The sequence below is a fragment of the Artibeus jamaicensis genome, unplaced genomic scaffold, assembly GCF_021234435.1.
Source record: "Artibeus jamaicensis isolate MK-2021 breed Jamaican fruit bat unplaced genomic scaffold, CSHL_Jam_final contig_887, whole genome shotgun sequence".
In the NCBI taxonomy this organism is placed as follows: Eukaryota; Metazoa; Chordata; class Mammalia; order Chiroptera; family Phyllostomidae; genus Artibeus; species Artibeus jamaicensis.
Genome location: NW_026522003.1, coordinates 392,350 through 419,609, shown reverse-complemented (window position 1 = coordinate 419,609; position 27,260 = coordinate 392,350). Strand labels below are relative to the sequence as shown.

Genomic DNA, 27,260 nt, shown 5'->3' with positions numbered 1-27,260 from the left:
GCCTCCTCCCGTGCCTCCATTCCCCGCTACTCAAGAAAGCTGGGCCGGTTACGCGCGCTGCTTTCGCTTTCCCTTCTCCGTGCCCAGCCTTCGCTCCGCGTGCGGCGCTCGGGCCCCCGCCCCAGCCATGGCCATGATCAGGGTCCAGCCTGAAGCCCAAGCCAAGGTGAGCCCTACGAGGTCGAGGAAAGACCCATTAGTGAAGCGTGGCGCCTAAAAGCTGAGGACGTAGGTAACACGCCCTCCAGCTCCCCCGACACTTGTCGAGGTCACTCCTCCAGCCCGAGTAAGCCCCCATGCAGGGAGCACCCGGAGGCCCGGAGTACCGGTGGGGCTCGCCTGCCGGGAGAGAGGAGGCGGCCGAGGTTCAGCGGGGTGAGGTGAAGCGGAGAGCTAGCGTGGAGGGGAAGTCCGCTGACCCAGCGCCGGGCCCGCACACAGACGGGGTGCGGCACCTGCCTTGCCTCTTCATTGCCTTTCCCACAGGGAGGGCCCTGGGGCCCACTGCACAGGTACTCCGTCCCTGCCCAGTCTCAGAAGGCTCTTACACCTCTCCTTACACAGCCCAGGAGACCCGAAGGATCTGTTCTCGCCTGAACCACTCGCCCTTCACAGCCAGAAATATCCTCATTCCCCAAAACCAGTCCCACAGGGATCTGCTCCACCCTTCCCCAGACTGAGCCCTACACAACCCTGAGGGAACAGTACCCAAATTAACTAACTGGCCATAAAGCCAGGTATCTGAAGGGCTGCCTATGTCCCACAGGTGGATGTGTTCCGTGAAGACCTGTGTACCAAGGTAAGACTCTTGTCATAAGCGCCCCATCATTACCCCATCCCTACTGCTCAGCCCTTTCTTGTTGGGCAGGGCAAATGCCTGTCACTGCCTAGGAAGGGCATTTGCTTCCGACACCCATCTTCCCCACCCTTATCTCACTCACAGACAGAGAACCTGCTTGGAAGCTACTTCCCCAAGAAGATTTCTGAGTTGGATACATTTTTAAAGGTATTGGGGCTGGGCAGGGAGCTAGAGAGTAGAGGCCAAGGGGGAGAGTCTGGGGATCAGGAGAATGAGGAGGTGAGAGGGATGCCCTTGCCTCCAGCCCTCATCCTATCCTGTGCCAGGAGCCAGCTCTCAATGAAGCCAACCTGAGCAATCTGAAGGCCCCATTGGACATCCCAGTGCCTGACCCAGTGAAGGAGAAAGAGAAGGAGGAGCGGAAGAAACAGCAGGAGGCAAGCCAAAAAGAGCTGGGGGGAGGGACTCAACCATGGGAAAATTAGCCTTAGACCTGTCTCCCAAGAGCCCTTCTTTCTCTGCAGAAGGAAGACAAGGATGCAAAGAAGAAAGATGATGAAGACAAAGGTACCACTCTGGTGGGAAGGGACTTCAGTCTTATCTTTCAGGAGCTCTTCCTGAAGGATTCCTCTTCCCCACCCCTCACTCAGTCCTGGCCATGTGACTAACTTATTGGCCATTCTCTAGGTCCTCCCTGTGGCCCAGTAAACTGCAACGAGAAGATTGTGATCCTCCTGCAGCGCTTAAAGCCTGAGATCAAGGATGTTATTGAACAGCTTAACCTGGTGAGTCCTCCCACTTCACTTCCACCCCCAGGCTCTAGGTCAAACCCTTTGTCTTCCTTGATCCCTGCCATTTGGGGCATGGCAGCTGCCAGGTCTTAGCCGGAGAAGGCACAGCAAATGAAGTCGGCAGTTTAGGTTCTGTGCCTCAGGACAGACCTGGTATGCACCTACCCAAAGTAGGCCGGAAGCAAGGAAGGAGAGGAACTCAGGGAGTGGGTTGAAGGCTGATGTGGCTTTGCTGCCATTCCTTCCTCCCAGGTCACCACCTGGTTGCAGCTGCAGATACCTCGGATTGAGGATGGAAACAACTTTGGAGTGGCTGTCCAGGTTAGAGTGCTGCCTCACTCCCCCATTCTTCTTACCTCTCTAGTCCATGCTGTTTTCCATTTTCCCCCTTGCATTCTTTCCCTAGGAGAAGGTGTTTGAGCTGATGACTGCCCTTCACACCAAGCTGGAAGGATTCCACAGTCAAATCTCCAAGTGAGTGTCCAGCTGCACCTATGTGCACATCCTGCCTTAGTGTGGACAGAGGCCTGGGCTCTCTCCTTCTCCCACTCCACACCATTCTGTTTCCCACAGGTATTTCTCTGAGCGAGGCGATGCTGTGGCCAAAGCAGCCAAGCAGCCCCATGTGGTAGGTGAGATCCAGGTCAGGGTGCATGGCAGTAGGGAAGGACACATTTGAAGGCGGCCCTGATCCACGTCTTCCACAGGGTGATTATCGGCAGCTGGTGCACGAGCTGGATGAGGCAGAATACCGGGACATCCGGCTGATGGTCATGGAGATCCGAAATGCTTATGTGAGGAGGAGAAGATGGGGCAAGGGTGGGCAGAGGCAATTTTCCCAGGCTACCCATCCCCTGACCCTGCAGGCTGGGGGTAAAGGGTGACAAAACTCAGTTTTTCTACATGGTTTGAAAAGGAACACAGAGCCACAGGGGGTGACTGATGGCTGATCTCCACTCTTCCCTGGCCTTGTAGGCTGTGTTATATGACATCATCCTGAAGAATTTTGAGAAGCTCAAGAAGCCCAGGGGAGAAACAAAGGGAATGATCTATTGAGAGCCTCCTCTCACACTGCAGTGGGTCCAAGAGAGAACTTCCTGTCTTTGACAGAGAACTCCAGATTTTGTCCTACCTTCAGCCCGTTGAGGTTTCTCCCTCACTTTGATTCTCAGGCACAATAAATATAGTCGTAAAGGTATCCATCAGCTCAAGTCTCTTTATTGGATCCTGACCCTCCCACTCTGTCCCCGGCTCAGGCATTTCCATTGGTGGGACCAACCCACTGTGTGATTTGGGTGTTGAGCTGCTGGTTGGTCCAGTCCTGCTGGATGTCATCGAGATGGCAGTCAAAGTCCACGAGGTGCTGGTGAGCCCGGCTGTCCAGTAGTGTTCCCACCATCTGCCGTGACTCTTCCCAGTCCCTCCACATCACTCTGAAATAATAACCCCCATGGAGATCAAACTCAGCTGGCAGATACTTAACAGAAGTTAGGTCTAGAGAATGACCCTTGGGGCAGAACCAAGGACAGAGGCCCCAGTACTGTGGGTTTCCGAGAAGTAGAGGAAGTGGGGCACTCACAAATTCTTGTCCTTGGGGACCCAGCGGTTCTCTTGTCCATGGTTCTCCAGAACAATGACTGGGGGCACATGAGGCTGAGACACCAGGTTCTGATTATCCAGCTGTGTGGACAACCAGAGCAAGTGAGGGCTTCAAGAATCCCTCTTCCTATTTTCTTTCCAACCCCCTTCTCCAAACCCCAGCCTCACCATGATAAGTACTGCATCAGGGAAAAATTCTGCAATCCGTCCAGCAATTTTCAAGGCAAGGGGCCCAGGGCTGGGTAGAGGGAAGATCAGAGGAGTGAGGAGCTGACTGGAGAGACCCCGTCCACCTGAACTGTTGTCTCCTAGGTCTCATAGACATGGGTGCAGTGACTGCCTTTCCCTGTAGCTAAGCCGGGGGATCCGGTCTGCTTGATGCTTCATGCACAACTGCTTGATGCTTGAGTGCTGTGGGAAACATGCTCAGATTCTGCTGGTGAAAGTGAAAATCAAAGATCATCTTTTTGGGGGGTAATTTGGCATAACCATCCAGATTTAAACTGTATACTACACCTATGCTGACCCAGAAATGTCACTTAAAAGAAATTACTATAACCCTGCTGGTGTGGCTCAGTGGATTGAACTCTGGCCTGTGGACCAAAATCAAGTCGGTTGCCAGTTTGATTCCTGGTTGGGGCACATGCCTGGGTTGCAGGCCAGGTCCCTGGTTGGGGACATGTGAGAGGCAACTGATTGATATTTATTTTTCCAGAGGGGAAGGGAAGGAGAAAGGGAGAGAAACATCAATGTGTGGTGGCCTCTCACGAGCCCCGCACTGGGGACCTGGCCCACAACCCAGGGGACAGGGAATCAAACTGGTGACCCTTCACTTTGCAGGCCAGTGCTCAATCCACAAAGCCACATCAGCTAGGTCCTTTCCCTCTCTTTCTTAGGAGGGAAGGAGGGAGGGAGGGAGGGAAGGAAGGAAGGAAGGAAGGAAGGAAGGAAGGAAGGAAGGAAGGGAGGGAGGGAGGGAGGGAGGGAGGAGTTACTGTAATAATAGAGCAGGTTTATAACAAAGTATTGGAAACAGTCTCAGTGCTCAAAATAGGCGTTAACTAAACTACGGCAGATCCATATTCATATTACATAGTTTCAGGGTAAGGTAGGTCTTGGTGTAGAAATGGGAAAATGTCAGGTATTTATTAAGTTAAGGAAAAGCAAATCACAAAATAGTATGTATACTTTGATCTAGATACACAATATATAAGTAGATACATTTTTCTACTTATAGAAAGTAAATTTTTCTTTCTTGTGGTTTTTTTTTTAAGTTGCTGGTTGGGCTTCTGGGGTTCTGTCAGGAGTTTGGGGGGTCATTTTGGTTAAAACTAGTGTTAGCCTTTTCTTATTCATACACAGCTGTCCTCCCTACCCCTACCACAGCTCCTCCCAAGCGTCTTTCTATTTCCTCACCAGTACCCAGCCTTCTGCCTGGTATATAGTCCCTGCTCCTAAACCTTTGATTAAGGAAAGATTGAAGGAAAGAGGGGTTTTCTTGACTCCACCCCCACCCCATAACCCTTAGTCTTCTGTCTCTGGCTACCCCACTTACCTCTGGTCATGGAGAGCTGCATTGGCATGGTAGTACCCAGCCACTACCAGCCCGGCCTGCGCGCCCCACACATGCACCTGCCGTGGGAAAGGGGCCGTCAGTAACTAACCCGAACCGCCGGCCCTGAGGGTGTACGCTGCTGCTAAGAGGCCGGAGATGGGCTTGGGCTAGGGGTGCTAGGGGATTTCTCAGTATTTGGTGGGTAGCCAGTAGCAGCACCTGGTTGAGGGCGACCTCCAGCATGACAGACAGGGCCAGGTGGCTGTGGAACAGTGGCACACAGTCGACTAGACACAGGCATTCTCCCGATTGCGGCACCGGCGCCAACAATAGCCCATTGACTGCGGCGTGAGGGTACCGGGCAGCATGCAGGCACATCTTCACGTAGGCCCGGGCCGATATCTCCACCTCCCCCATGGCGAGCCTGGCCCCAGCTCGGGTCTGGGAAGCTTCTTCCAACACCTAGGCGCGTTCCCTGGCCCTTCCCGTGACCCCGTCACTTAGGTTTGGGGGTGACCCTGACTCGGCTGGAAGGCTCCTGGCCCCAGCCTGGCTGGGAATGCAGGCGGTGGCGATTGCATGCTGCGACTCCGGGCTCCGCCTCCGCCAGCCCCCAGGGGGCGGCCTCAGATTCACGCCTGTCTCTGGGACCGAGAACCTCCTGCTCGAGCCTGACCGCTTCTAGAGTACTGCCCACATGGTGCTACTTGATAGGTTTAGAGGTTCTCATTTTGTCCAATCACTAGCCTTGCCCACACCTTGCCACACCTTTATCACCAGCGGACTGGAAATAACCCACAACTGTAAAGCAAAAACTGCCAGTTTGCATATTGAGTAGGTTACTGACTTTGGCTCGTGATTGTGGGATGGCTTCTGTGAGCCTGTGCCGCCCTCAAAAGACCCACAGAGCCAGTGGGGTGCGCCCTGAATCAGGTGCCCGGGAACAGATCTTCAAGTTTAGGCACATAGCAACTACCTTGTTCCTACTATGGGATGAATGGATTTGTACTCTAGACTGATGCTTCCACTTAATGAGCTACGCTACTTTTCCAACTACAGGTTATCTGGCCCTTCATTTCCTTCACGTAATTATCTGTAGAAATGAAGACAGTGATTGGCTGAAGGTGGGTAAAAAAAAAACAACGAACAGACCCATTCTTCCCATAATGTCCTCTGGTGTGATTTCCTTCATCACAAATGCCTTGGGATTGTTTTTTAACCTCTCAGCCCTTGAGGAGTCCAACCATTCACCCATAATTCTTCCTGTGAAACCATTCTTCCTCTAGGCTTGCTCTGGGCTGATGAAGTGATGAAAGGCTTTTTCTTTCTTCATTCCCTGACTTCACCCACAGAGCTTTTCTTTTGTCCATCCAAAGCCTGATTCTTCCTATAAGGGCATTCTGCCCAAATGCCACCTCTTCCAGGAAGCACTCATGAGATCCCCAGATGGGAATAACTTGTGAAAATCCCCAGTATAGGTTATCTTCATGGCTGTCATGGCATGTAAGTTTCCACCCTGTTTGGCATCTAATTCATCTTTGTCTGCCTGGAACACTTTCCCTTTCACAGCACCACATTCACATTCAGGGTCTGGACAAAGGTGGCATGCAATAAACGTTTTTTAAATGAATGACACACACCAGAGGTAATCCACACAAAGTACTGGTAATTTATTTCTTTTCTAGCCCTGGGCTCAGTACATAGATGGCTTCTCTTCACCCTTTGGGTTGACAATTTTCTCCAGGTTTTTGCTGATGATATGATAAAGCTCAGCCTGGAAGAAAGCCAGAAGGACAGCAATCAGGTTCTTGGCCTTTGCTCTGCCCTCCCTCACCCAGTTCCCTGAGGGGCTTACCACACACTCACATAGAAGGCCCTCAGGTCCAGCACCATGGCCCTGAGTTCCCCATAGGCTGTCTCATCTCTTTCATGCACCAGGGCCCGGTAATCCATCTGGGATGTGGAAGGCAAAGCTGAGTCAGCCCCATGGGAGGTTGGGACATAGTCTGGTTTCCTCATACAGGGAATAGGTAACTTGAGGATGAGCCCTTCTCAGCACCAAGAAATGGGATTCCCATAGTTCCAAACAAACAAACAAAAAAAGGGGTCAAGTGTTTTTGAAGCCCAAATTAGTTTTCCTAGACAATGATATCGGCTTGATATTCCCCACATGGGGAAGGTCATAAACAAGACAAAGAGAACCTCTAACCCCCTTTCCTCACCCCACCCCACCCCCAGCCACCCTCAGCTGAAAGGCTGGTGGACAATCCACTCACTACATGGGTCTCCTTAGAGGCCTTGGCCACAGCATCCCCGCGTTCTGAGAAGTACCTGCCGGAAGCACAGGAATGGGTGTTCAGAGAGAGATATTCTCTAAGACCCTTCCCAAAGCCGCCCATCATCCTGATGGGACTGTCCAGGTTCCGGAGTCCCTAAAATGTTCCCATAGCAGCCCCGTGCTGGCCTTTCAGCTGCCCTCACTTGGAAATGGTTGTCTGGAAAGCTTCTACTTTGGTCTTGACCGCATTCACCCTCTCCAACACCTTCTCCTATGGTAACAAAAGAGATGGGAGGCAAAGAAAACACTTCATCTCTTCCCTTCTTCACTTACTACCTACCTCCTTCTCCCAGTTATGTCTAGCTCCTAACCCTCACTCCCCAAGCCACTCTTAAGGTCCTCACACACCCTTTTCTTACCTGGATTGCCACCCCAAAGTCATTTCCATCCTCAATCTTGGGGATCAAGTGCTGGATCCATGTAATCACCTATGTGAAGAGGCATCATGTAAGACTCATTCAACAAACCTACTGGGTTCTTCCTATTTCTGCTACTTCCTAATACTGGCTCTATTTAATGGAGCATTTATTATGTGCCAAGCACTATGCTATGCATTATACATTTAATTTACTCTTTAAAGTTTAATATTCTTTTATACCCTTTTAGCAGATGGAAAAACTGAGTCATAGAACACCTAAGAGACTTATGTGACCAGCTAGGCAAATCATAGAGTCATGATTTGAACTCAGACAGTCTTCCCCTAGGGCCCAAACTCTTAAGTCAACTTACTATATTATAGCGCCTGCACTGTGCACCTGCTACAGCAGTGGGTTCTGAGGTTATGGAGGCGGGTATAGCACGGTCTCTGATTTCAGGGATACCACTGTGATATCAGAGGTCTAACAGAACAAAAGGTGTCTACAACCACATCACAGATGGAAGTTCCCTACTTCAGGAATAGATTCCTGCATGAAGGACTTGCATTTCTGTAGGACCCCAGGGCCTGGCCTGTCTTCTCTATTTCTCTCAGTTCCCGGCCTTACCAGAATACATTTTTCTTTCAGAGTCCAGACTTCTGGCTTAACCAGGGCAAGCAGGGCCAGAAGCTTCTCATTCCCAGGTAGAAAGCCACATTTAGGGACTGTGAAAAAAGGGGATTTAGACCTCTTCTTATCTAGCAGTCACTGTGCCATTTCCCTTTCCCTAGCCACCCCTTCCTCTCTTACCTTCTTTCTTCTCCTGTTTATCTGTTTCCATCTAAAGCAGAATGGGGGAAAGTAGTTTCAGAAAAGTCATGGAGGTTGGAGGACCATCACTCCCATTGTGTTTATAGTCTAAACCCTACATTCTGAATGCCTCACCTCATCATCCTTGGGTGGGGGGTCTGGAATAGGGATGTCCAGTGGGGCTCGGAGAGAGGTCAGATTGGTCACGTTGAGGGAGTCCTCCTGCACAGAGCTTATTGTCAGGGGCTGCCCAGCCTTCCCTCCACACATCCCACTTGCCCTCTGCCTTCCATCCTCGGCTCAGGCCTCCAACCTCCATCCTAAAGTTCCTAGTCCATCACCCACAACTATTCTATGCATGCTGAGCCCAGCTGTTAGCTAGCTAGAGACAGTGGGTGGAGAAAATGGAGGCCATGGGATGGACCAAGAGGGGTTGACACTACTCACCTGCAAGAGCTGATTCAGGTATATGATTTTCTGTGGCAAGAATCTGTAGAGGAATTCCTCAGCCTGTGTGTTACATTGCAAGGGTGGGGAATCACAGAAGACACTCAATGAGCCATCTGAGCAGTGGGACTGGAAGGGCCCTTGAAAATTGTTGAACCCAAGACTGACAAATGAGGAAACTGAAGCCCTGAAAACTGAAGGGACTTGCCCGAGCTGGGAAGTGGCAAACACCAAGGTTAGAACTGTGGTATTCCTATTTCAGGGCCTTAGCGTTTCTCCCCACACCAAAAGAGGGGAGAGAAGTGGAAGGAGTGGGGAGAGTATTAAGAGGGGTCAAATCAAGGTAGAGATCAATAATTAGGAGCTTATCTTGGGTGAAGGCTTGATAAGGGGAGTAGGGTCAAGGTTTAGGATGGGTTTGGGGGTAACTCTAAGAGGTTGTGACCCTCAGGTATTGGTTGGTCTAAGATTCTCGGTCAAATCCCTTGCATTCAGAAGACTTACCTCCTGGAAAAGATTTTGCCTGAAGACATCCACCTACACAGAGAGCAGTACCCGGATGTTGGTTAAGGGTCTCATTTGTCGACAGTAAGATCCCACCCCCAATGGAATGCCCTGCAACTTAGCTCTGGCCCTTCCCACCACTTCTCTGGAAGTCCATGCTCAGTGCAGAGACTGGGCAGAGGGCTGGAATCTGGGAATTCCCGGGCAGAAGTGAAAGTATTAAAGAAAGAGGTTGGGGTAGTTCTCCGGCACGACTTGGTCCCCTGGAACTCAGGTTGGCCTCTACCACGAGGGCTCTCCAGCCCCCTCCTAGCCTCCCAGTCCCCCATTACCTGTTTGCGGGCTTCCCCGCTCAGGCGGACCCCACAAGGTTTGGCCATGCTGCTTCAGTGTACTAGATTTCGGTCTCCCGGCTCGCCTCCTGGGCTTTCGCTTTCACTCCCCACACCCAGGCCCGCCCCCCTCAACCCCGCCCCCTTCCCTTTTTTCCCCTCCCCCTGGCAAGCCACAAATGGTAGGGAGCCCCTCAACCATACTCGGCTAGTTAAGACTAGGAGAGGCGGTGCTGACTGGGTCCAAGGCCAGGGACTGCCCGAGGGAGGGGCTCGGGCGAGTGGGACCGCGGAAACTGAACTCCCGAGAAGGGGCGGGGCTTACAGGAAGTCTGCATGGGGGGTGAGAGAGGTGGGAGAGTGGGAAAGGAGGTGTTCGGTGGTAGGGTTCCTTCTGGAAGGCGTGACTGTGAGGAGAGGCCGGAGAGGGATCAGAGCGTTGGGAGTAGTAGAAGGGAGAGTCTGGGGCTGAGAAGGGCTAGCAGCCTATGATAGGGAGTAGGCGCGGGGGCTCCCAGCCTTCCAGACTGACGGGAGAAGGGGTGGGACTCGCTTGAGCCGGGCACAGGCCCACCAGAGTGGAGTCCCGGGCAGAGTGGGACTGCCCCAGTGGGGGCAGGAGCAAGACCTACTGGTCAGGATAGAGAGGAAGGTTTTGAGGGAAATAAGGATAACCCGGCTCCTTTGGCTACCGGGAAAGGGGCGGACTAGCTTGGAGAAAGGCGGGGAATAGCTCTAGAACCAAGTTAGAAGCAGTTAGGCTCCCGGGCGGAGGGGCGGGGAGACAAGGAACCATTTATTCTTCTCATTGGCTGGGACTACCCTCATAGGCGACACCCCGTTACTTCGTTACTCGGCCCTCCTAACCTTAAACCCCTCCTCTTCCTCTGAAACTGGGTGGCAGTCCCGCCTTCTATCCTAGTACTTCCTGTTCCCGACTAAGCTTGCCTGGGGAGTGGGGGGCTCAAGGGTGACCGTGGCCTGAGTGACCCTGGAAGGCGCGCCCGTCTGGGGCGGGTCGTGAAGTCAGACACCAGGCGGAAGGGGCGGTGCTCAGGCCGCGCACAGCAGGTGCAGGATCCGTGCCGGCGGCGGGGCTGGGGCTGACTGCTGTCTCGGGATGCCGGGAGAGGAGGAGGCGCGGGCCTTCCTGGCAGTCCGCGAGGAGCTCGTGAGCGCCCTGAGGACGGATTCTGGGCAGTCATTCTCCCTGGAGCAGCTTCGGCCACTGCTGGTCACATCTCTGCCGCCAGCCGCCCGCTACCTGCAGCTGGACGCCGCACGCCTGGTCCGCTGCAATGCTCACGGGGAGGTGAGGCCCAGATCCACTTGAAGGAAGACAGAGAACCTGAGCCCGGGGCGGGGCTCACAGCTCTCTGCTCTGTGACTGCTTTCAGCCCCAAAACTACCTCAACACTCTGTCCACGGCCCTGAATATCCTGGAGAAATATGGCCGCAATCTCCTCAGCCCTCAAAGACCTCGGTACTGGCGCGGGGTCAAGTTTAATAATCCCGTCTTTCGAAGTACAGTGGATGCTGTGCAGGTAAAGCCCCTGGAGCCCCTTATTGGAGAAGGGAACTTAGCCTGGGCCGGGGATTGGCTAGAAAGGGCCTGAGCTGGGCAGAATGGGAAGGGGTTCAGTCTTGTTGGAAAGGGGCTTGCTGGATGGTGACTGGTTGCGATGTGTGGCAGGGGGGCCGGGATGTTCTGCGATTGTATGGTTACACAGAGGAGCAGCCAGATGGGTTGAGCTTCCCTGAGGGGCAAGAGGATCCGGATGAGTATCAAGTTGCTACAGTCACACTGGAAGTACTCTTACTTCGGACCGAGCTCAGTCTGCTGTTACAGGTAAGTTGTCTCTGGTCCTGAGGACTTAAGCACCCGGGCTGGGAAGCTCAGCCTAACTCCAAAGCCAGCCTAGGGATTCCCACACTGCTAAGCCGTGGGCAGTCTCTGCAGCAACCTGGGAGTTCCCCTCACTGTTCTTTCTGTAAATGCTGGGGACCAGGGCTTTGAGGGAGGGCCTTGTTCTAGGGCTGTAGGTGGGAATTCTTTTTATCTTGTTTGCAGGGTTCTCACCCAAGAGAGCAAGCACTGGAGCAGCTGCTGAAAGACAAGGTTGATGATGATGCACAGAAGGCAGGAATGGGACTTTGGGACCTGGCGAACAAAGGGGGCAGGAGTTAGGGGACTCCCCAAACACTTACCCATACCCTGCCCTTTTTCCTCAGATGCTGCAGCTCTCAGAGTTTGCCCCTCTACTGAGAGAGATTGCTCCTGGCCCCCTTACCACACCATCTGCCCCAGGTATTATTGGTCCCATATTGGGAGGGGGGTTAGTTGCCATGTTGATGGAAATTTGGGGGCCCTCCTTTGTCTATCTTCTTGGTTATCTGCCTTTTTTAAAAAGACTTTATTTATTTACTTATATATTTTTTAGAGAGAGGGGAAGGGAGGGAGGAAGAGAGGGAGAGAAATACCGATGTTCAAGAGATATCAGTTGCCTCTTGCCCCTAGCTGGGGACCTGGCCCGCAACACAGGCATGTGCCGTGACTGGGAATTGAATCAGCAACCTTTTGGTTCTCAGGCTGGCACTCAACCCACTGAGCCACACCAACCAGGGCTGCCTTTTTTTGTTTTTAGAAATTAAAATGGTTTCCTTGAGTTCAGATATGTTGAGAAGTAGCCTGTAACTGATCCCCTTCAACAGCACATTCAGATATAACCTGGTCTTTTGCAGAAAGATGTTCTATTCTTTTTCTCCTGTTCTCCAGCCTCCACTTCTGGTCCCTGCTTCCTCTGTGGTTCTGCCCCAGGCACATTGCACTGCTCAGCCTGTAAACAGGCCTTGTGCCCAGCTTGTGATCGCCTGTTCCATGGGCACCCATCCCGTGCCCATCACCTCCGCCAGACCTTGCCTTGGGTCCCCCAGACTGCCCACTTGACCCCTAGGTGAGAGGCCTTCTCTTCTGGGAGGGAGTGAAATTAAGAGAACTTAAAATTACTTGAGTATCTAGTATGTACCACATTCTATGCTAAAGGCTGTTTTAGAGAGGGCAAGCAACTAGTTACCGCCCTCCAGGAGATCATAGACACACATATCAAACAAGTAGCAGTCATGTTACTGCTAGGTCTACAAGATAGACTGTCATGTTGCAAACATAGGTAGTAGGAGGATGCAGCCTAGTCTGAAGGATCAGCTTAACCAGTTGGCAGTGTTTTAAGCAGTTAGAATGGGTCAGGCCTTGTGTTAGGGATACCCATCAGCAAGATATAAACTTAAAGCTGTTATTTAAATGTTGAACAGGCTATGGGTATAGGAGTATTCTAGACAGAACAAAACGTACAAAGGTCAGAGCCATGTGTCATCACACAGAGAATGAGGGATACCCAGGGTGGGGGACCCAGGTACCAGGGCCCCCTCACAGGCCGTGTCTGCTTTTCCATTACAGCTTACCTGCCTCAGCTCCACCACGGCCCCAGCTAACCTCCATGCTGGCCCTGGGAGAAAACTCCCTTTCGTCCCCTGATCCTACAAGTGTCCGTCTTCCTTGGCACTGTGCCACCTGTGCCATGCTAAATGAATCTTGTGCCGTGCTCTGTGTGGCCTGTGATCGGCCCAGAGGCTGTAAGGGGTTAGGGCTGGATATCTTGGGTCCCCAAGGCTCTGGGAGCCTAGAACCTGAACTTGCACGGGGTCATTGGGCCTGCCAGAGCTGCACCTTTGAGAACGAGGCGGCAGCTGTGCTCTGTGCCATGTGTGAACGACCTCGGCTGGCCCAGCCTCCTAGCTTGGTGGTGGATTCTCAAGATGCCAGCATTTGCCTGCAGCCCCTTCAGGTAACCCATTCCTGGCCTTCCTAGCTCGTTATTTGTACCTGTTCCCATAAGCCATTCTCCACCTCCTCATCCCATTTTCCTTCAGTTTCCCCATATCTTCCAACCTGCCCGCTATATTTCCATCTTGAGCCTCAGCCAGCTTTCAATGGGATAATTCTTTCTGCCTTCCCAACAGGGAGATACTTTGCTCTCCTCTGCCCAGACTCCGGTCTGGTACTGTATTCACTGTACCTTCTGCAACTCGGGCCCTGGCTGGGTGTGTGCTGTGTGCAACCGGACCAGCAGCCCCATCCCAGTAAAGCATGCCTCCCGGCCCAGTGCCAGCTCATTGGAAGAGCGACTCCCGGAGCCAGGGCCTCAACGACGCCTCAGTGCCCCCCTGCCCAGTTCCTGTGGGGACCCTGAGAAGCAGCGCCAAGACAAGATGCGGGAGGAGGGTCTTCAGCTAGTGCTCAAGATCCGGGTGAGGATTTGGGCCTGGGATGAGGTGGGGCTGAATTTGTGGGGGAGGTACAGGCTGCAGCCAAATAATATGAATTCTTATAAATCTGGTCATTGTTAGTTACAGCTACCTGTTTTTTTGTTTGTTTGTTTGTTTCTTTTAAAGATTTTTTTTCATTTTTAGAGAGTGGAGAAGGGAGGGAGAAAGAGAGGGAGTGAAACATCAATGTGTGGTTGCCCGTCCCGTGCCTCCTACTTGGGACCTGGCCCACAACCCAGGCATGTGCCCTGACTGGGACTTGAACCAGCAAGTGTTTGGTTTGCAGGCCAACACTCAATCCACTGAGCCACACCAGTCAGGGCCACCTTTTTAAAAATACTTCCTGCATGACAGGTTTGCTTTGCTCTGTTCATATGATCATAGCCTGAGCTCAACCACTCAGCATTTTGATTTGGTTGAAGGTGGATAGAAGGCACCCTTCCTGATAGGCCCTCTGTCTGGGTGGGACTGTGCCTCAGGAAGGAGAAGCTGCAGGCGCCTGCCCAGAGGAGGTCTTCTCAGCTCTGCAGTACTCCGGCACCGAGGTGCCCTTGCAGTGGCTCCGCTCAGAACTGCCCTGTGTGCTGGAGATGGTGGCTGAGCTGGCTGGACAGCAGGACCCGGGGCTGGGTGCCTTCTCCTGTCAGGAGGCCCAGAAAGCCTGGCTGGATCGTCATGGCAATCTCGATGAAGCTGTGGAAGAGTGTGTGAGGGCCCGGCGGAAGAAGGTACCAGAAGTGCTAGAGGTGGGGCAGGGTTGAGGGTCGTGGGTCTCAGAGCCTCTCATATTCTCTCCTTGCTTACTTTCTCCTTCTTTATTCTTTCTTTTTACTTCCAACACTCAGGTGCAGGAACTTCGATCCCTGGGCTTTGGACCTGAGGATGGGTCTCTTCAAGCATTGTTCCAACATGGGGGTGACGTGGCTCGGGCCCTAACGGAGCTACAGCGCCAGCGCCTAGAGCCCTTCCATCAGCGCCTCTGGGACAGTGGCCCAGCGCCCACCCCTTCGTGGGACGATCCAGACAAGCAGGTGCTGGGAGGAGGTGAAGAGCCACATAGAGGGGTGGAGGGAAGGGTGAAGGGTAGGAGCCTTGGGTCTGACCAGCACTTCTTCCCTCTCTACCTGAATCACATTGCAGAGCTTGATCAGACGGCTCTTGGCAGTCTACGCACTCCCCAGCTGGGGCCGGGCAGAGCTGGCACTGTCACTGCTGCAGGAGACACCCAGGAACTATGAACTGGGCGATGTTGTAGAAGCCGTGAGGCAGAGCCAAGACCGGGCCTTTCTGCGCCGCTTACTTGCCCAGGAGTGTGCTGTGTGTGGCTGGGCCCTTCCCCGGAACCGGGTAAACACCTCCCACTGACCTGGCCTTAGAGAATGTTTCCTTTAGACCCACACTTCATCTCAGCCAGTCTTCAGTCTTGTCTTTTGCTCTGCAGTTGCCCATGTGCCCCTGAAGCTTCTGGGAAAGGGAGGGCAAAAATAGGCTACCCCTCAGCCCCCATTTTTTAATGTTCTATTATGGAAAATTTCAAACACACAGTGGTAGACGAAACTGTATAACGAACTTCCTCCTCCACCCTCTACCATATATTCATCACCAGGCTTCAGCAATTACAAATGTATGGCCAATCTTTATTTCACTCCACACACACAGGATTATTTTAAAGCAAATCTCAGGCATCATGGCTTTTCTGCTAATATTTAAATATGTATCTCTAAAGGGGAAAACTCTTTGAAAACATAGTCACAAATACTGTGTCCCAACAAAAAGTTTATAGTAATTCTTTAATGTCATCATCAAATCTCCATTTTGTAGGAGCAGACTCCCCTTATCTCCTGAAACCCCACTTAACTGGAGTCAAAAGTGGCAGTTCTTTGGCCAAAAACAGTTTGATTTAGTTAGGTTGGCTCTGTGTTTTTTGTTTTGTTTTGTTTTTACTCTTCATTTTAAAGTAATTATAAGTATACATACGTGTAAAATAATTATAGATTCACAGGAAGTTGTAAAAATAGTACAGAGATCTATGTGCTCCTCACCCACCTTCCCTCCCCTTGGTGACTTCTTGTAGAATTAGAGTACAATATGAAGACCAAGAAATAGACATGGATACAGTGTTAGCTAGAATGCAGACCTAGTTTGGTTTTTACGTGTGTGTGAGGTTCTGTGCTGTTTTGTCCCATGTAGAGATTTGTGTAACTGGCACCACAATCAAGATGCTGACTGTCCCATCACCTTGAAGGAACTCCCTCATGCTGCCCCTATATAGTTGTATATAAACAGATTCTTCCCTTCCTCCTGTCACCTGCCAACCACTAGTCTGCTCTCCATCTCTATCATTTTGCCTTTTCATAATTATTTGTGTGTTTGCTGTTAATCGAGTGTGAATACCTTTAGAGGGCATTCTTCCCTTTACCTTAGGTCTTACCATTGTCTACTTTCTTCCACCTGACTGTCTTCAGACATTTAGGTTGCCTGCCTGGCACCCGTTGGTATTTGAGGTTGCTTTCCCTGCCCAGTTGTTAATTAGTGGTTTCTCAGTGAACACCTGCCGGCTGTCCCTTCCCAGGCTGGCAGCTGTGGCTTCTGACTTCCTTCTCTCCCTCTCCCCTCTAGATGCAGGCCCTGACTTCCTGTGAGTGCACCATCTGTCCTGACTGCTTCCGCCAGCACTTCACCATCGCCTTGAAGGAGAAGCACATCACCGACATGGTGTGCCCCGCCTGTGGCCGTCCTGACCTCACTGATGACACACAGTTGCTCAGCTACTTCTCCACTCTGGATATCCAGGTACTGAAGTCTCTGGGACTTAGGGTGCCCAGGGCTTTGAACAGAAACCCTTGCCATCCTTCACTTGTGCATTCGGTCCCCAGCTTCGAGATAGCCTGGAGCCAGATGCCTATGCCCTGTTTCATAAGAAGCTGACCGAAGGCGTGCTCATGCGGGACCCTAAGTTCCTGTGGTGTGCCCAGGCAAGTGGCCTGCCCAAAGGAGCCGACTGAAAGGGTGAGGATGGTGCCTGGTCAGGCCTCAAACAGCTCTGTCCTCTTGTACCCACAGTGCTCCTTTGGTTTCATATATGAGCGTGAGCAGCTGGAGGCAACGTGTCCACAGTGTCACCAGACCTTCTGTGTGCGCTGTAAGCGTCAGGTAAAGCACATCCATCCTTCCAGAAATACTTGCTGAGCTGCTGCCAGGTACTCTGTTAGACCCGGAGTGTGCTGGAGAACAGAACAGACATGATCTCTGGGCTCAAAGTGCTTACAGGCTAGTCAGGGAAGGACGAAGAAAAAGTGAGAGAAGGAAAAAAGGGTGAGGGAGGAGTGGAGGGAGATGGAGAAGGTAAAGAGGAAGGCCAAGGGGAGAAGGATGGAGGGGGAGGAAGGGTGAAAGGGAGGGCGGATGAAAGGTAAGATAGAGGAGGAAGGAAGGAATGGAAATCAGGGAGGGAGGAAGAGCGTAATTACACATAAACATGAGTTCTATGAGGAAAACAAACAGGAACCTGAGATTAGGAATAATGGAATGGAACTGCTTAGAGAGGTCACGCAAGTCTACTCAAAAATGGTTTATTTATGCTAAGGCTTAAGTGAAGACGAAAGCTAAGGCGCAGAAAGTTAAGATGAAGTCAACTATGCAAAGAGTATTTGTAACAGAAAAAGCAACCCATGCAAAGGCCAGTCAGAAAACAACGTTGTGTGGTTGGAGACTCAAGAATGAGGGTGAGGGGGGCAGGCAGGTGGCAAGGGGCTGCCCCCAGGTCAGGAGAGGCCTTGAGGCCAAGTGAGGAAGGTGTTCGCTTTTCATTCTAAGATTAAGCAAGGGGTGACATGACCTCATTTACCTTTTAAAAAGTTTAACATTTGATCCCCCAAAATTGCATCTATATTTTGAAACATGATAGATAAACCCCTGAGACACTACCACTGAACCTCAAAACTAGGGCGCTCCCAGTCCAGCTGCAGCTGTCTGACACACACCTTCAAAGGCACTTTGGCTGCACGGTGGAGTTTGGACCATAGGAGAGCCCGAGTGGAGGCAGAGAGAATAGTAGCCGAGGCAAGTAATTGAGGCAAGACCTGACCTGGCCCAGTGTGAGATGGTCGCAGTAGGGATGAAGAGAAAGAGGACAGGGTGTGAAACAGACGTCGGTACAATGTGAGCTAGGCTTGTTAGTGGAATCAAGACTTGCTGGGAACGTACGGTGGTGTGAGGGAATGAAAGCACCAAATGCTGGCCTCTCGGTTTGAGATTAGAGCAGGGCTGTAAACTCATTTTCACCGGGGGCCACAGGAGCCTCGTGGTTGCCTTTAAAGGTCTGAATGTAATTTCAGGACTGTACGAATGTAACTGCTCCTTAACTAGGGGTGAGGAGCTCGGCACTGCCGCCAGGCAGAAACAAGGTGCCGGGCGGGTAAAACAAGGTGGAGGGCCAGATTCAGCCTGCAGGCCTTGTGTCTGCTACATGTGGATGAGAGTGAATGGTGGATGACAGTGCCATAAGCTAAGCCAGGGACACTGGGTATGAGTAGAGGGACCAGCAGGAAGGGCCTAGGATGGAGCTTTCATGTGACTCTTGCTTTCCTTCTGGCAGTGGGAGGAGCAGCATCGGGGCCGCAGCTGCGAGGATTTCCAGAACTGGAAACGCACCAATGACCCAGAATACCAGGCCCAGGGCCTGGCCATGTACCTTCAGGAAAATGGCATTGGTAAGGCTGCCCCACTACGCCTGTTTGCCCAGTAATCTATTGTAGCCTGCGGCTCTCGTTCTGAGGGTCTCAAAGAACAGTGGCAGCCCTAGCCCTGACCTGCTGTCTTGCAGATTGCCCCAAGTGCAAGTTCTCGTATGCACTGGCCCGAGGAGGCTGTATGCACTTTCACTGCACCCAGTGCCGTCACCAGTTCTGCAGTGGATGCTACAATGCCTTTTACGCCAAGAATGTGAGCCCAGAGAATGGGGATGGAAGGGATAAAGGGATAGAGGGCTGCCATTAGATGTGAGGGACAGAGGCCACTAAGGAGCAGCCCAGGGGAAAAGAAGAGGCTGGTGGGGGAACGGGGTAAATTACCTCTCTCTATCCCCTTTCCCCTCTGCTTGCTCCAGACCCGCCAAGTGTCTCCATCTCCCCCCACCCCTATACCCCTCACTCAAGGGTTCCTGAGAGGCCAGGACCCCAACAGTCTCCAACTTCCCCTCTTCCATCTGGGTTTCCGCCAGAAATGTCCAGACCCTAACTGCAGGGTGAAAAAGTCCCTGCACGGACACCATCCCCGAGACTGCCTCTTCTACCTGCGGGACTGGACTGCTCTCCGGCTCCAGAAACTGCTACAGGTAATGGGAGCCAACCTGGCTGGGTTCACGGGTCATCCAGGAGAGGGGTAGAGCCCAGGGTAGCAAGAAAGGAGAAACTCTGTCCTGGGAGATCCAGTGGGCTGACACAAAGGGGAACCTAACGCCCACCGTCTGCCTCTCTCAGGACAATAATGTCATGTTCAACACAGAGCCCCCAGCAGGCGCCCGGGCAGTCCCTGGAGGTGAGTGTTGGGACAAGTCTTGGAGAAGGGGAGAGGGTGGCTGGGTGCCCACTGTGAACTGGGTAAACGAGAGGCTTGGATCTGGGGTCAGAGCTGGGCTGAAGACCCATCCCCATGCTGACTGTGTGCCCGTTGGCGAGGTAACCTCCCTGGGCCTTGTTTCTTCCTCTGTGAAATGGGGGTAATATTCACCTTGCAGCTCAGCTATTTCACATGAAGCCACATTAAAGCATCTGGCACCTCAATACTCTCTTCTCTCATTCCCAAAGGATAATGATTCTTTACTTCGATGAATATTTAGTACGACTTGCTAGCTGCACTGTCTTAGGTTCTGTGAGGCAACGAGAGGTTACTTATGGTTCTAATGTACCCCACTTCTTACATCAAGATAGGGTAAGACCTTCACACAATAACCATTCAAAAGCTAAATCAAAAAAGAGCTGTCTCCAAGGGTATGTGATTATGGGCCAAGAGCCAGCTTAGATAAAAGCAGGGACAACAAAGTCCCTGCTTCTATGTCAGAGCTAGTCTGCCGCAGTGGCTTCTCTAAGTACACCCCCCACCACCACTGTTAGCGCTGGCCCTCCCATCCTCCAGCCCCTTCCTGGGGGCTGTCACCCATGCCTCCATCCCTGTTCTCCTAGGCTTTGCTGTCAGTGGCCTCTTCCCAACAAAGGGTCTTTTCCTGCCCTTATCCATAGGCGGCTGCCGAGTGATGGAGCAGAAGGAAGTTTCCAATGGGTTCCGGGACGAAGCTTGTGGCAAGGAGACTCCTGCGGGCTATGCGGGCCTCTGCCAGTAAGTGCTGGCAGGGAGCTTGGTGCTGGGGAGGGGGACAGGAGCGCTGAAGGGGTGTCCAGGCAGTAACATGCGTCTCTGGGAGCAGTGGGTCTTGCAAGGAAGAGGAAAGGGCTTTCTGGGCAAAGGCCTGGATAGGTAGTAGCAAGCAATGCGCACAGGTTGGCATACCTACACAGCCGAGGGTTGTTGATCTTGTTCATCCAAGTATGCCAGTGTTCAGCAAGGTGCCGGGCACAGTCAGTTACCAGTAGCCAAGCAGAAGAACCGATATCTCACCCTCTCATCTCTCAGGGCACACTACAAAGAGTATCTTGTAAGCCTCATCAATGCCCACTCACTGGACCCAGCCACCCTGTATGAGGTAGAGGAGTTGGAGACAGCTGCCGAGCGCTACCTGCACGTGCGCCCGCAGCCACTGGCTGGGGAGGATGCCCCTGCCTACCACGCCCGCCTGTTACAGGTGAAGCTTCCCTCCCAGCTTTGTCTCTGGCCCTGTGCTCTGGAGGTCCCCTATCTACCCTGTGTCTGAGCTCCAGATTCCCAGGATCACCGTCATCTCTTTCTCTCTGCAGAAGCTGATGGAAGAGGTGCCCTTGGGACAGAGTATCTCCCGCAGGAGGAAGTAGCTGAGGGTGAGGGTCCCATGGCCCCACTCCCTCAGGAGCAGCTCCAGCACCAATAAAGAGGCATCTCCTTGCCCAGGCTTCTTGGTGGTCCTTCTTCCTGACCCCACCATCTGGGGGCACCAGGGAAAGAGGGGGGTGTACAGAGCTTTACCGAAAGGGCCCCGTACAGCTCACCAGCTAACCCCCCCTGGACTCAGGATCAGAAAGGAATTGACACCATGGATGGCAAAGGGAGGTCCTCTCTATCCGGCCACTTGGCCCAGGTGGACTTCCTCCCTGCCTACCTCCTTTTCATCAAATTCAGCTGAGATTTGAGGTCGTCTTAATAGATACCAAGCCGGCACTGTGGGGGAACATAGATGCATAGGTGGTACAGGCCTACTTGGAGGCCCTGGGGCCAGACTACAGCACACTGTGGCCTCGCCAGGGAAGCAGCGGTGTCACAGACACGGCTGGACTTAAGGAGTATCGGACGGAGGAAGAAGGAGCCTGAGCTGGAAGGTTCCTCCAGCCGCTGAGATTCTCAAATGCTGCTTCCCCCTGGTGGTCACCTATTGCTTTGCAACTCGGAGGCCACGTGATTTCAGGGAAAAGGCCCTCCCAGGAGGGGAACTGAAACTTAGGGTGGGGACTGTAGAAATAGGGAGGAGTCAACAGGAAGCTCCCTAGCCGGAGCGGAGCTGAGGTCAGCTGAGCCTTGGACTGCCTGCACAGCCGCTCAGGTAAGATCAGCCAGGAATTGGTGGTGGCAGCCTGGGTATAGGGCTAGAAGGGCCGGCCAGATTGGTGGAGGGAGGGTCCTGGGGGCCCCCTTACTAGATGGGAATAGACTGAAGGCCTATGAGCCAGGAAGCAGGAGGTTGGCCAGAGTGAGAGGGCCAACCTGACTGGCCAGGGGCTGTGTCCCAAGCTCTACAGGCAAAGGTCAGGTGCATCTGCTGCCAGGCTGTTCAGGGAAGAAGGCTGTTGACTCCAGTCCGCTCACACTTTTGTTTTCTGGCCTTTTGGCCCTGCCTACATCTGCTGAAGCTCCGCCCCTGCCCCACCTACCCCTAGAGCGAGCAGAGGGTAAGGATGGGGGTCTTAGGAGAGATTGTGGGGGTGGTGGTTGAAGAAGGTTGATGAGGCATCTCAGAAGCAGACACCACCTCTGCAAATGTTTGGGAATGTAGGCTGGGCCTCTCAGCAGGAACAGGCCACCAAGGGCATGCTCTTTTCCAAACGATGGATGCCTGAAAACATCTTAAATTTAAGATGCCTAAGGTTTCCTTCCAGGTGTCACAGCTAGGGGTGTTAAAAAAAACTTTTTTTTTTTTGTAATTGCCAGTGATGGCAGGAACAAAACTATTTGGACTCAGAATTTTGAAATATGTCTGGAGAAGAAAGAGGGATGGGTTCTTTGGGGGGTCCTTGCCAGACAGAATATAACCCAAATGGCCAGAACTTTAGCAGATGTTACCTCCTAAAGTGTTGGTTCTACTGATGCTGCCTGCTGCTCTCATCCCCAGGATGGCATCAGGCAGGGCACGCTGCACCCGAAAGCTCCGGAACTGGGTGGTGGAGCAGGTGGAGAGTGGACAGTTCCCAGGGGTGTGCTGGGAAGATGCAGCTAAGACCATGTTCCGGATTCCCTGGAAGCATGCAGGCAAGCAGGACTTCCGGGAGGACCAGGATGCTGCCTTTTTCAAGGTGAAAGGCCCTGGGAACTGGCCACTCCTTCCGAGTGAAGGATAGAGTTGACACTGGAGCTCCAGGAGTTATGTCTGCTCAGGTGTCAGATAAAGGGGAGATCAGAGGGTTGAGCCAGCTATGTAATTGTCAGAGCCCAGTGCAAGATGAAAATGCAAATGTTAGTAAGGATTTCAAGATGGCGGCAGCCGAGCACGAACCCAGCACAGGCCTTTCTGTGCAAGTGCTCGGGCCGCACATCCATGACGCCGACCCTGGTGGTGTGTCGCTGCAGTCTGTAACATGCTGCTTCTCTTCACTTCTGTCTCCAAGGCCTGGGCAATATTTAAGGGAAAGTATAAGGAGGGGGACACAGAAGGCCCTGCCATCTGGAAGACTCGTCTGCGCTGTGCTCTCAACAAGAGTACTGAGTTTGAGGAGGTTCCTGAGAACAGCCATAGGGACGGGGCTGAGCCCTACAAGGTGTATCGACTGCTGCCACCAGGAACCCTCCCTGGTGAGTGTCCCCTTGCCCACCACTCCTAGAATGAGTCTTCTGGTGGGTGTTGGGACTCCCTACAGGCCCCTTGGTCAGAGTTCTACCTTGTCCCTGTCCTTGGGGAGCTGCTCCCCGGGTTCCCCTGCCCATCCTTTCACTGCCTCCTCTTTCTCCCCTACCCTCCATCCCCACCGAAGGCTCTGACCTTTCCCTCCCACATTCGGCAGCTTCACCAGCAACCCAGAAATCACCATCAAAGAGACACCACAGCTCTGTGAACCCCGAGAGGGAGGAGAACGAAGATACTGTGAAGAACTGTATACTCAGTTCCTCCTTGCTCCAGGACCCCCTCAGAAACGTAAGAGCTGGGAAGGGAACTTTGTGGGCCTGAGGGCAGGACAGTAACTAGGGGGAGAGGAGGCCAACGACAGGCACTATGTCTGCAGGAGGAGGTGGAGGCCAATGGGGGAGCTGGCCATTCAGACTTTGGGAGCAGCAGTAGCAACAGTCCTGAGCCTCAGGAAGGTACCACCTCCCCGGCCTCTTGTCATCGCCCTTGCCACACCCTCTGCCCCTTGAACTCCCCAGTCCCACTCTGAATGACATGCACCTTCTCCCTTTTAGGTGCAGACACAAATGAGGCCGCTTTCCAAGGAGAGCAGGTGTCTCTGGAGCTTCTGCCTCCTCCAGACTCAGGTACTTGGTGTGTCTGGCTTACCCCTACTCCCTGTCCCCACAGGCCATCTCCCTGGGACTATACAGGGCTTGCAGCGACCTGGGCTCACCTTACCCAGGCACAGGCACTGGTTTCCAGGCAGCACACCCGGCCAGACTCCAGACAGCTTGCTTCTCAGAATACCCCCTCTGCATTCTGTTTCCTGGCAATCCACTTTGAGACATTGATTTCTGTGGGTTAAGCAGAGGCCCAATCTCTAGTACCTTCTTGTAAACCATAAGACCCTGGGCATTAAGCCTTGAGGCCCCTGTGGGAATCTGTGTATCAGCAATTCTTCTGAGTGATAGGAAGGTCTGGCAGGAGGTCCCTTGCTGGTGAGGGTGAGGGGCATAAGGAGGAGGGAGGGCGACTTCTGAAACCTCAGAAGGTAGAGCTACTGCCCCCACCCCACAGCCTGCGTTGTCCTCCCCAACCCTTGCTTGGTTTTCCTGTCTAAGCCTCATGTCCCTCAGCAGCAAAATGAGGACACTGGATTTGCAAGGAGCCCCTCTTTGTCTTCCCAGAGTCCCCTGCTGACCAGGTGGGCCTCTGGGGAGAGGCACTTGGTACAGTTGGTTGTTCTCTGTCCACAGACTACTCACTGCTGCTCACCTTCATCTACAATGGGCAGGTGGTGGGCGAGGCCCAGGTGCAGAGCCTGGACTGCCGCCTGGTGGCCGAGCCCTCAGACTCTCAGTGCAGCATGGAACAGGTGGTGTTTCCCAAGCCTGGCCCACAAGAGCCCACCCATCGCCTACTGAGCCAGCTTGAGAAAGGTGTCCTGGTGGCCAGCAACTCCCGAGGCCTCTTCGTGGAGCGCCTTTGCCCCATTCCCATCTCCTGGAGCGCGCCCCAGTCCCCACCTGGTCCAGGCCCACATATGCTGCCTCCCAACAAGTGTGTGGAGCTCTTCAAAACCACCCACTTTTGCAGAGGTGAGGTTCCTGCAGCCCAGCCCCTGAGCCCCTCCCCTCCCCTCAGTCCCCCTGGGCCCTGCCCCCACCATGTGCTCCCTCCAGCAGACCCACCACCACAGCCCATGCATGGCACTCTGCACTTGCCGGGTGCATATCCTGTGCGGCCCTGTGCTCAGCCCTGACAGCTGTCCGACAGCCCTGCTTCCACAGCCCGTGCCACAGAAGACAGGCTCAGGTGGAGCCCAGCACACAAAAGTCACAGCTCAGAGAGCACCGCCACATGGAAGCGTGCAGCCATCATGGGAAGGTGCACCTTGTGGCTCTCTCCTACACACACACTGGCACACGCACCCATCCACATCTTCAGGGGAGCTGGCACTCATCACACATCCTGGCCCTGCCATACTCCAGGTGTCCTCTCAGGTCACCCTGTCCCATCCACACTTGGAATTCCACCTCCTGCCTCCACTCAACTCTAAACTTGGCCTTGGAGCAGGGGCCAGGAGTACAGAGGATGTAGAGCATGAGTGTTCCCAGGGCCATCGGTGCCCCAGCTTAGAGAGGATAGCATGAGCAAGCGACCAAGGTGTGGCCATGTCTGAGTTAACAGGGCTGCTGCTGAGGACTCTAAACTCTCCCAGCAGAGAGCATGTCAGGCTGTGTAACAGCTGGCTACCGCTAAATACAGTACTTCCTACTGGAGGAGGGAGTGCTTTTCCCCTTCTGCATGCGGGCGAGTAGCCACTTAGCCCCTAGAATTTCTCCTCACACAGGGCAGCAGCCTTGCGATCCTGCAGCTCATCCCCTGGCTTTGGTCTCCGAGAGGCCTCACTGCCACCTCTCTTTCTCCTCCCTCCCTGTCTGTGGCCCTCTCCTGTCTTTTTTCTTTTCCTCCAACCTTTGACCCTTTCTCTTTCAGACTTGCAGAGGTACTTCCAGGGCCTGGGCCCCCAACCCAAGTTCCAGGTGACACTGAATTTCTTAGAGGAGGACCCTAGCCCCAACCACACCCCACAGAGTCTTATCTCAGTGCAGGTAAGTTCAGGGCAGGGTAAGAAAAGCTGCCTAGCCCTGACTGGTGTGGCTCAGTTGGTTGGGTGTCATACTGCAAGGTGAAAGGTCCACCAGTTCCTGGTCAGGGCACGTGCCTAGGATGCGGGTTCAGGGGTGCAAACGAGAGGCAATTAATTGATCTTTCTCTCCCTCTTTCCCCCTCCCTTCCCCATTCTCTAAAAATACATACATATATACATACATACATACATAAAGAATAGCTGCCTATTCAGGCAAGGGGGTTCCAGGAGGAGAAGGGCCTGCCGGGGTGGGATGGGGGTAGTGCCTTGCCTGTTGTGCTCATGATACCCTCTCCCCCCACTTCCTGGACAGATGGAGCAGGCCTTTGCCCGGCAATTACTGCAGGAGACTCCAGAGGACCAGGCAGCCACTCTGTCCCTGGTGCAGAGCCTGGGGGACCTACCTTCCTCCTCTCCACTCTGTTCTTCCTATTTCCTTTGAAGGAGACTCATTCTCCACATTACTGACCTGCCTCCCTCAGTGATAATTCTTAGTGGTTGTCTGTGATGGTTATGTCCTTGAACTCCTCATGCTATCTGGCTGGTTTTTATCTTTTTTAAAAAAATTTGTTTGTTTTTGTTTTGTTTTGTTTTCAGATATACCCTCTTTTATCTCTGAGGAACTGAACTGGGAAATGGTGTGAACTCAGGGGGACAGACATTTCCTTTTCCCCCAACCCTAAAGCCACGCACTTTATATTTCTTTTTAAATCTTCACTAAGGATTTAAAATAAAACTGTATTGAAAAAGGAATCAGTATCTGATTTGTGGGAAGAATAAGGCAGCAGAGGTCACAGGGAGATAACAGATGTAGCTCGAGAGCAGGGCACTTGGGCTCTTTTCCTGCTCACATCCCCGGGCCCCTTTCCTCTCCGCCCACAGGTTCTGGTGAGGAAGCAGCAGCAGGCTGGGCACTGCAGATTTTGGGCCTGGCTCTCTGTACCCTGTATGCAACCAGGACTAGGGTCAGGGTCAGCCACCAAGAGGGGCACAGCTTACAGCCACTGTAGCCACCGACTTCAGCCACCAACTTACAGCCACTGTAGCCACCAACTTCACATGGGAAGATCCGGACTCCAGTTCTTTGTCAGAGGCGTCTGATTTGGGCCTTCACAAAAGGCCTAGGGTAGGACCCTAGATTGGAGGTCTGAATGAACAGAAGAACTTGAAATCAACCTGAAACCGTGGGCTAGAGGCCCTGGGGTCTGCTGGATCTTTTGTGCCCGGGGCAGACCAAGCCCTGGTGCCCTGTCACCTCCACTGGAGGGTACTCCCAAACTGGTTTCCTCACTCTGCCTGAGCCCCACAAGACAAGCTGGCCTAGGATGCCATGTCCCCAACACTGTCCAGAGCTTTGAGGGGTCGAAATCAGCTGACACTGCTCTCCCTCACCTGTGTTTATTTTGCCACCCAACTGGAAATTTTTTCTTCACAAGGCCACTTGTCATCCTTCCTCTCTGTAAGTTTAATTCCAGCAGAATAACTCAGACTTAAGCCACCTGACGACCATGGCCTCCAGCTTCCCCCTTCCTGTACATAATACCAGGTTAGAGGAGAAGGGGCCTCCCA

At 53.0% G+C, this 27,260-nt stretch overlaps 5 protein-coding genes across 10 annotated transcripts; 3 read left to right on the top strand and 2 right to left on the bottom strand.

Moving 5' to 3' along the window:
- The first annotated feature begins 1 nt into the window (after position 1).
- PSME1 (proteasome activator subunit 1) lies at positions 2-2,788 on the top strand. Of its 2 annotated transcripts, none has more exons than XM_037129452.2 (11): positions 2-166; positions 767-799; positions 944-1,006; positions 1,126-1,236; positions 1,324-1,366; positions 1,487-1,584; positions 1,843-1,911; positions 1,997-2,064; positions 2,164-2,218; positions 2,298-2,384; positions 2,566-2,788. In XM_037129452.2, exons 1-11 carry the CDS (start codon positions 128-130, stop codon positions 2,644-2,646), a joined length of 747 nt encoding a protein of 248 aa, XP_036985347.1. In that variant the 5' UTR covers positions 2-127; the 3' UTR covers positions 2,647-2,788. The 2 variants fall into 2 exon arrangements, with proteins under 2 accessions (XP_036985347.1, XP_036985346.2); XM_037129451.2 differs by lacking the exon at positions 2-166 and adding an exon at positions 202-512.
- Positions 2,787-5,379, bottom strand: EMC9 (ER membrane protein complex subunit 9). The gene is made up of 5 exons (XM_037129454.2): positions 4,964-5,379; positions 4,745-4,821; positions 3,358-3,427; positions 3,170-3,270; positions 2,787-3,023 (listed from the first exon to the last, which is right to left on the bottom strand). The coding sequence occupies exons 1-5, from the start codon at positions 5,159-5,161 to the stop codon at positions 2,843-2,845; spliced, it is 627 nt and encodes a 208-aa protein (XP_036985349.2). The 5' UTR covers positions 5,162-5,379; the 3' UTR covers positions 2,787-2,842.
- A 1,011-nt stretch (positions 5,380-6,390) lies between these two features.
- PSME2 (proteasome activator subunit 2) lies at positions 6,391-9,645 on the bottom strand. 2 transcript variants are annotated; one of them, XM_037129487.2, is made up of 11 exons: positions 9,532-9,644; positions 9,200-9,232; positions 8,696-8,758; positions 8,384-8,470; positions 8,249-8,279; positions 8,066-8,163; positions 7,442-7,510; positions 7,226-7,293; positions 7,021-7,075; positions 6,611-6,697; positions 6,391-6,518 (listed from the first exon to the last, which is right to left on the bottom strand). In XM_037129487.2, exons 1-11 carry the CDS (start codon positions 9,577-9,579, stop codon positions 6,438-6,440), a joined length of 720 nt encoding a protein of 239 aa, XP_036985382.1. In that variant the 5' UTR covers positions 9,580-9,644; the 3' UTR covers positions 6,391-6,437. The 2 variants fall into 2 exon arrangements, with proteins under 2 accessions (XP_036985382.1, XP_036985385.1); XM_037129490.2 differs by lacking the exons at positions 6,391-6,518; positions 6,611-6,697 and adding an exon at positions 6,728-6,792 and having other exon boundaries at positions 9,532-9,645.
- Positions 9,646-9,716: 71 nt separating this feature from the next.
- On the top strand, positions 9,717-20,896 carry RNF31 (ring finger protein 31). Of its 2 annotated transcripts, none has more exons than XM_037129430.2 (21): positions 9,717-10,843; positions 10,929-11,075; positions 11,225-11,380; positions 11,603-11,650; positions 11,764-11,839; positions 12,308-12,485; positions 12,986-13,373; positions 13,549-13,836; positions 14,334-14,582; positions 14,700-14,885; positions 14,995-15,201; positions 16,474-16,647; positions 16,731-16,829; positions 16,918-17,007; positions 18,452-18,566; positions 18,680-18,798; positions 19,076-19,189; positions 19,335-19,392; positions 20,094-20,190; positions 20,485-20,653; positions 20,766-20,896. In XM_037129430.2, the coding sequence occupies exons 1-21, from the start codon at positions 10,652-10,654 to the stop codon at positions 20,817-20,819; spliced, it is 3,204 nt and encodes a 1,067-aa protein (XP_036985325.2). In that variant the 5' UTR covers positions 9,717-10,651; the 3' UTR covers positions 20,820-20,896. The 2 variants fall into 2 exon arrangements, with proteins under 2 accessions (XP_036985325.2, XP_036985323.2); XM_037129428.2 differs by having other exon boundaries at positions 11,603-11,671.
- Positions 20,897-21,445: 549 nt separating this feature from the next.
- Positions 21,446-26,444, top strand: IRF9 (interferon regulatory factor 9). Of its 3 annotated transcripts, none has more exons than XM_037129443.2 (9): positions 21,446-21,541; positions 22,328-22,508; positions 22,821-23,004; positions 23,214-23,344; positions 23,433-23,511; positions 23,611-23,682; positions 24,295-24,636; positions 25,538-25,653; positions 26,005-26,444. In XM_037129443.2, exons 2-9 carry the CDS (start codon positions 22,329-22,331, stop codon positions 26,131-26,133), a joined length of 1,233 nt encoding a protein of 410 aa, XP_036985338.2. In that variant the 5' UTR covers positions 21,446-21,541; position 22,328; the 3' UTR covers positions 26,134-26,444. The 3 variants fall into 3 exon arrangements, with proteins under 3 accessions (XP_036985338.2, XP_053510863.1, XP_053510864.1); XM_053654888.1 differs by lacking the exon at positions 21,446-21,541 and adding an exon at positions 21,566-21,887; XM_053654889.1 differs by lacking the exon at positions 21,446-21,541 and having other exon boundaries at positions 22,384-22,464.
- Positions 26,445-27,260: the final 816 nt, after the last annotated feature.

Bases quoted from the DNA above. Each gene is read 5' to 3' on its own strand.
- PSME1 (XM_037129451.2), top strand. From the start codon at position 297: ATGCAGGGAGCACCCGGAGGCCCGGAGTACCGGTGGGGCTCGCCTGCC. The intron at 1,007-1,125 runs GTATTGGGGCTG...ATCCTGTGCCAG, and splicing joins AGTTGGATACATTTTTAAAG to GAGCCAGCTCTCAATGAAGC. The intron at 2,385-2,565 runs GTGAGGAGGAGA...CTGGCCTTGTAG, and splicing joins TGGAGATCCGAAATGCTTAT to GCTGTGTTATATGACATCAT.
- EMC9 (XM_037129454.2), bottom strand. From the start codon at position 5,161: ATGGGGGAGGTGGAGATATCGGCCCGGGCCTACGTGAAGATGTGCCTG. The intron at 3,271-3,357 runs GTGAGGCTGGGG...TTGTCCACACAG, and splicing joins CTGATGCAGTACTTATCATG to CTGGATAATCAGAACCTGGT. The intron at 3,024-3,169 runs GTGAGTGCCCCA...TTATTATTTCAG, and splicing joins GTCCCCAAGGACAAGAATTT to AGTGATGTGGAGGGACTGGG.
- PSME2 (XM_037129487.2), bottom strand. From the start codon at position 9,579: ATGGCCAAACCTTGTGGGGTCCGCCTGAGCGGGGAAGCCCGCAAACAG. The intron at 7,076-7,225 runs GTGAGGGCAGCT...TGCTTCCGGCAG, and splicing joins TTCCAGACAACCATTTCCAA to GTACTTCTCAGAACGCGGGG. The intron at 6,698-7,020 runs GTGAGTGGATTG...TCCACATCCCAG, and splicing joins CCTCTAAGGAGACCCATGTA to ATGGATTACCGGGCCCTGGT.
- RNF31 (XM_037129428.2), top strand. From the start codon at position 10,652: ATGCCGGGAGAGGAGGAGGCGCGGGCCTTCCTGGCAGTCCGCGAGGAG. The intron at 11,840-12,307 runs GTATTATTGGTC...CCTGTTCTCCAG, and splicing joins TACCACACCATCTGCCCCAG to CCTCCACTTCTGGTCCCTGC. The intron at 14,583-14,699 runs GTACCAGAAGTG...TCCAACACTCAG, and splicing joins TGAGGGCCCGGCGGAAGAAG to GTGCAGGAACTTCGATCCCT.
- IRF9 (XM_037129443.2), top strand. From the start codon at position 22,329: ATGGCATCAGGCAGGGCACGCTGCACCCGAAAGCTCCGGAACTGGGTG. The intron at 23,005-23,213 runs GTGAGTGTCCCC...CACATTCGGCAG, and splicing joins GCCACCAGGAACCCTCCCTG to CTTCACCAGCAACCCAGAAA. The intron at 23,683-24,294 runs GTACTTGGTGTG...CTCTGTCCACAG, and splicing joins TCTGCCTCCTCCAGACTCAG to ACTACTCACTGCTGCTCACC.